General features: G+C 38.5%; 1 protein-coding gene across 1 annotated transcript; it reads left to right on the top strand.

Annotated features, from left to right (window-relative positions):
- The first annotated feature begins 230 nt into the window (after positions 1-230).
- On the top strand, positions 231-3,979 carry LOC115922753 (helicase with zinc finger domain 2-like). Its single transcript, XM_030982305.1, has 2 exons — positions 231-243; positions 648-3,979. The coding sequence occupies exons 1-2, from the start codon at positions 231-233 to the stop codon at positions 3,977-3,979; spliced, it is 3,345 nt and encodes a 1,114-aa protein (XP_030838165.1).
- The last annotated feature ends 2,987 nt before the right edge of the window (positions 3,980-6,966 follow it).

The raw sequence follows: 6,966 nt of genomic DNA, 5'->3' as shown, positions 1-6,966 counted from the left end.
GCAGACCACCATGCTCTTTCAAAGTTGAATAAACAAGGGCTGGCAAATTTTGTGAGGAATGCTGTGTTGAATGTGCATTAATATAGTAAATTATCAAATGATTAATAAAGACCAATCACGCAATATTATCAATGCTATCTTTTTATTGCTACATGCAGAATGGAAAGGCGAATGTGTACGTGCGGTAACATTGTACTACATGAGCCATGGTAATCTAGGTACTGTCAACCATGGTAACGAAAGGTCAGGAGAGCCATGGTACCCATGTTACACCGAACCGTGGTTACCAAAGTTCCGTGTTACCATGGTTTTCGGTACTATGATTACCATGTTTTTTTTGTCCAAATTACCATCCACCCTAAGAACCATGGTAACCATGGTACTAAAAACCATGGTAATACCATGGTACATTTTTTTAAAGGAAAGAGCTGGAAGAGATTTTAACTCACACAATTTACGATTGAGGCACGTTTGGCTTCAAACAAACGATATATCAGTTTGACAATCGGTCTCGTGTACTTTTTAGAATACGTGAGATGTTAGTTAAATAGAAATTGTCATTGATTACTTGATCATATAGGTATACAATATGCAGGTATAAATATACATGGTGATGCTAACCCATTCATTTTCATTCGTTCCAAGAGATTCCGTTGCTGTTGCTGTATCTGCAGTTGATGAGGAAGACTTGCCTTATGATGAATGGCTTCAGGAACTGAGGTTTCAGGTGAACGAGGAAAGGGGAGTACCAGTACACACAGAGGTAACTACACTGCTACAGAAGTTACGCATGGAGCAAGAAGAATGTCGTTATGCCTTCCGACTAGATTATAAATATGATGTAAGTTTGGAAGAAACTAATGTTAAAGAACTTCGTCGCAAGGCTGATCAAACGCCTGACAAGTACAAGATCTGTATCTTCCGCCAAGACATGACTGGACGTGCTTATGCTGTCCCCCAAGACAAAAAGTCCGCAGATGAAATACCCATCATGAGTAAAAAGCGTCGAGGACATGCCCTGAACAGTGATAAGGTTCTTGTAGAGGTCTTAGAAAATAAGGATGAGCAAGAAGTTGAAGAAAGTCATGATGCCGAAAGAGAAATCAAGATTTCTGGAAGGGTAGTAGGCATTATTGAACACAATGCTAATCCCCAAATACACAAGTTTGTGTGCTACCTTGATCCTCGGATTAATAATGTTATGGTGCCCATTAACCGTTCGTTTCCTAAGATGATTATCCTGGGAGGAGGCACCTCAAAGAATAGTGCAGCTGTGGTAACACTGTTTGAGAAAAAGAAAAACAAGGCGCAAACACGACCTGAACGCAGCCCGAGAAGAGAAGTAGAGGTTAAATACGCGGAGAGACATCATAAACTCTTTGTTGTTTGCTATCGAGAGTGGCCTCCAAAGACTCCATATCCACTGGGAGCAGTTGTTGAAGAGTTGGATCATGGAGATACAGAACAAAACGGGCTTAAAATCCTTCGACTTGTGCACGGCATCAAAGATCAATGCGAGCCAGCTGCAATAGAACAAATGCATCAAGCTTTCCCTGAAGGATGGAGTATTCCAGATGAAGCTGTTCAGAAAAGAGAAGATTTCCGAACGACAAAGACCATCTTCACTGTGGATCCTCCTGAGTCCACAGACTTGGATGATGCCATCAGCTGTGTCTGTCTACCTGGGCAGCGCTATGAAGTTGGTGTACACATTGCAGATGCGTCCTACTTCATTCAACAGGACAGTTCAATGGATAAAGATGCCTACGAGAGGGGTACAACGTTCTACCATCCATTCGGAGGTGATGCCTATCATATGCTGCCAAAGGATGTGATCTTGAGACTTCTAAGCTTGCTCCCGGGACAGGATAGACTTGCATTGTCAGTCATTTTCACTCTTGATCATGAAGGGCAGATCATAATTGACCAGCCTATCATTTATACAAGGTCCGTGATTAAATCATGTAAGAGACTTACCTATGCAGATGCAGAGAAGTTGATTGTTGACAGCAACAGTACTTCTAATGCACACATGTGTGTTGCAGAACCTATTAGGTATTTAGATAAGCTGTCAAGACATCGCCGATTGCAGCGATTGGGAGATATACATATGGTGTACAATACTGATGACGATGATGAAGGGGCACTTTCTTATCCACATGCTCACGTCATGATAGAAGAGCTGATGCTTATGACTAACAATGCTGTTGCTAAGCAAGTTCTTTCCAGGTTTCCTGAGTGTACACCACTTCATAGGCAGCTGGCACCATCGCAAGAGAAGGTAGAGACATGGAAAAGATGTCATGACAAGACATTAAGAAACAGCATTCGTCTTTCTGGGCTTGCGGATCCTAATCACAATGATGCAGTGCTTGGAGGCCAAGAAGCAGGTCAAGGTGGAGCAGACGTCCTAGTTGCTGCAGAAGTATGGCAGAAGGTCAGAGAATGCTGTGAATCAAAAAATGCATCAAGAAGTCATATGGAGGATATGGCTAATCTCATACTTCAAGATGAAAACCATCCACAACATGCACTGGCTCAGTTTGACCTCTACGCTATCATGGAATCTGCAGAATATGTCGTATCAACAAGCGAAACCACGCCAGAAAAGCAAGAACACTATTCGCTGCAGATGAGAGCATATACTCAATTCACCTCACCCATCAGACGTTACATTGACCTTGTTGTGCATAGGATGCTTGTTGCTGGCATGGAGAATAGCAAATGCCCTTACACTGCTGAGGAGATGGCTGAGATCACCCATCATTACAACAATCAACATACCAAAAGTAAGCGCTTCGGCATAGCCACAAAAGAGCTGAAGTTGGCTCTGAAGCTCAAGGAAGCTCCTCTTCAGGTTACAACTTTTGTGGAAGGGATCACTGAGTCATCTATGAAATTGCTTATCCCGTATCGTAGATACATCCAATCTAGGCGGAGAGAAATTCCCTTTAGTGTTCTGCAGCCCTTCGAGAAACCAGTAGTAAATAAAGGTTTCACAGATGTTCAAGTTACATGGAAGTGTAGCATGTATGACTACAGCAGGAAATGCCAAGCAGAATCACCAGCCAGCACTAGAGTCACAAATTCAGACGTTCCTTTCACAATTCCAGAGGACAAATGGCAAGAGATCCTGCAATCAATCAAGAGTATGTATAGGGATGGAAACGTAGAGAAAGTTCGGACTGCCATTGGCACAGCCCTGATCCATGCCCAACCTAGCGATAATCCCTTCACGGAGGAGGAAGGAAGTAGAGGAAATTTCCAACGAAGCTACAAGTTGGGTGATCCATGCAGGGTTCAGATGCATGCACAGATGATGGAGGGTATGCTTACTCCAAAAGTACAACTCTTCAACATGACTCCTCACTTGGATATTTGTGCAGACCATCGATCACAACCCATTCAGTGCTTCTCAAGGATAGCCACTAACATTCCAGGCAGGGAGGAAAACATTAAAGAATACAAGTCAAAATGGCTTCAAATCCTGTCTATGATCTCCTGCCACAACGCAGTCAGCAATGATGACACCATCATTATACAGAATGTGCCAATCACATGGCGGAAAACTTCAAGTGAGTTCACAGGTCACTTTCAGTTAGAAAAGAATTTCCTTAAAGTGAACCACATACAGATCTGGGAAACAAGAAAGGTAATAAAGTATTACCTGTGCATACACCTGGCCAATCTTGACGTGGAAACCAAAGCTTTGCTACAGATCAAGGAGTATGATAACCGAGAACATAGACATCATGTAGGTCCATTCAACGCTAAGGACTGGGAGAAGCAAACGTGTGTTCTCCACTGCAGCATATTGAAAGACGAGGATTGTCAGGATTGTCGCACATTTCAAAATTCAAAGTCACTTCCAGTCCACTTTGTAGTGCATCAGAAGTCCGTGCCACTTCCAGAAGGGAGTAATGATCATCATGTTGCAAGTACTGTGGAGATCATTTCGAAACCAGAGCCAATCAGGTAGGTCTACTTAATCCTCAATATAAACAGATTTAGGCCATTATTTCGCTTCATTCGGATATGACGCGGTAAATAACATTAGTGTTCCTTGTTACAAAGAGCTTAGTAGATACCTGTAAGGCATTTTATGTGCGCAATTGCCATTCACTTACAGGTTGTAAAAATGAACGAGCCTTTTAATAGCACATAACACCAAAAGCATACACATAACAAAGAAGAAGAGAAGAGCAATTCCCATTAGTTGCATTATCTCTTATATATATTGTTATTTTCCCTCTCTACAACCGATGAGCAGTCAATGTTTGAATAGTTTTTCTTTGAAAGAGGATCATTTAATGGAAAATTATTTGTGTGATTTACATTTAATGTTGTTGAATTGTAGGGTTGAATAATGACAGTATTACCAGGCTCCGATGTCCTCAGGTGTGTTAGGTACACATGGCAGATTATGATGAGAAATTATAGTAAATTAATGATGCATGTGAAACGATTTAAGTAAAGAAAAAAAAAAAAACTGAACAAGGCTTCCCTTCCATGTACTTAGCACTTGAATATGGTCCCATATGATTGTTGATACCTTCGGTGACTAGGTTTTCCATTCCATTTTCATTATTTTGTTAACATTTTTTCTGGGCAAATAAGCAAATGGTATAAAGTGCTTGCTAGTACCAAGCAATTCAAAACTTAATATGATTATTTCCGTTTCTTTCCCAAAATAGCTGCATTAAACAGAGCACGATGATTGGCCTTTAAAGGGCAAGTCCACTCCAAAATAACTTACTTTCAATGAAGCAGACAAATTAGACAAACCAATCAAAAAAAGTTGAAGCGAAATCGGATAACTAATAGGAAAGTTTTGAATTTTTTATGACATTAAAAACTTTGAAAATCACAAGACAAATTGGCAACCTACTCATAATTGTATGACGTCATTACCTCACACACTAATTGTTTTCTTTATATTGGATATATAAATTTCTAAGTTTCCCCTTGAAAATCTTATTTCCCCACACCAGCATCCAACTATATCGATAGTTATATGTTTTTGTGTAATTTTTTTTCAGTTATATCATGAAAACTATGAAATTGTATAGACTATTTCAATGAAAATCAGTGATTATGAATATACAATATTCAGAAAATAGTATCAATTCTTTAAAGTTCGTGAAAGATTTTGTGACATATCATGCATGCCATATGATACAAATCATATAGCCTGGGCAAAAGCATGGGGAAATCAAGTTTTCGGGGATAAAAAGGAAAATAAATGGGATAAATATATATAAAGCAATTGATAAATAGTGAGGCAAACTGATAACCAAATTGGCAATTTGTTTAGGGATTTCTAGGTTCTATACTTGTTCATACTTTAAACTTAAAACTTCCTTACTATATTTCCTATTTTAATCAAATTTGATTTTCTCTGTTACTCTTGTTTTTCTGCATCTATTAAAAGCAAATTAATTTTGGAGTGGACTTAGGCTTTAATGAGTCATCTGTATTTAATTTTACTGCAGACGAGAAGAAGTGGCTGTAGAGGGTGTGGACTCAGAGAGGGTGCCGGTGTTGGTACATGACATCGTCTTGCAACGAGACATCGTCTTGCAACGTCCGAATCATCCTGATTGGCACTCGGGTAAATTAGAAGGAGTCATGGTTACAAAAGATCTCATGGTTTTAACCCTGTTATCGCAGTGTACATTTATCAAGTACAATTTGATCCTTAAGTTATTAATAATGCACACTAATACCAATTAGCGTGCACCAGCACAGTTAGATAAATTGATCATATTTTGAGTAAAATAAGGTCAACTGTAAAGATATTAGCAGGTCAATATACATGAAATTTAAGGTCATTTTAACCTTAGTATATGGCCAAATCAATGACTATTTTACGCTATTTTAGTACTCAACTCAACCAAAATATTTTTGGATTTGCATGTCATAGGTCAAAGGTAAAAGGTCATACAGTTCTATTGTTAGGACATGTTAGGTAAGGCTTTTTGTTCTCACCGTGATATTCCTAAATAATTGAATCCAGGATCTTATATAAATTTAGGCCGAGGCATTTTGGTTACAAAGTCGCATTTGTCTTGTTTTTTCTACTTGTCTTTATCTTGAGGATTCATTCGAAGGCCTTTATGAATAATATTCGACATCACTATATGAAGAAATATCGACTGCAAAGTGACTCACTGAAGGCTTTTTAATATGTTGATATTAGACAAAGGATGAATTTAATTTATCTCCACTCAAACATAAAATAAAGAGTGATATCGATATCTCAAATATGGAGAACATCACCATCTTCTTAAATATTTGATAACCCAGTCATTCGAAATTTAGGCTCCCAACATTTTACATTGTTTTGTTTACCTTGCCTGTAATTTAAATGTATTTCGAAACTACGTACTTATTTTTCGTACATTATCCTTAATTTGAAATCTTTAATTTTGTTTTGTGTATGAAATCTATACGCTTGTAAAAAACAAAAACAGAATTTAAACTGTTTTTCGATGTAAAATGTGGAATAAACAAACCTCACTTTTAAACTTCACTTAACTTCTATAGCGCTCACAGACCTGCATGTACCAGAGTCGACACTGCATCCGTTGAACCCCTCCCAACAAGTTGCTGTGAAGAAAGCTCTCCAAAAAACATTCTCTGTCATTCAAGGGCCCCCTGGTAAGAATTTATTATTCCATTATCTTCAATATAACTGCAAAGCAAACATATTGCTTGCTGGATATCTTTTTTAAAAATACCGTAATAATGTTCTCACGTTGTTTTTACACCGCATGCAACTCCCTTTCCCATTCATTTGGAGAAAAAGAAATCATAACTTTATGTCTTTCAAACATATGAAGATGAAATGTGGACTGAACCTTAGTTTCAAATTTCAGGCCATTTTTTTTCTATAATTAATTGTGCCACAAAAAGGGCACCGCTTAACACTGGGTATGCTACTATTAGAGATGTATCCATACTCTT

Source organism: Strongylocentrotus purpuratus, unplaced genomic scaffold (assembly GCF_000002235.5).
Source record: "Strongylocentrotus purpuratus isolate Spur 01 unplaced genomic scaffold, Spur_5.0 spur5_contig_824, whole genome shotgun sequence".
Lineage (NCBI taxonomy): Eukaryota > Metazoa > Echinodermata > Echinoidea > Camarodonta > Strongylocentrotidae > Strongylocentrotus > Strongylocentrotus purpuratus.
The sequence above is the reverse complement of the archived record's forward strand: the minus strand, read 5'-3'. Positions and strand labels throughout refer to the sequence as shown.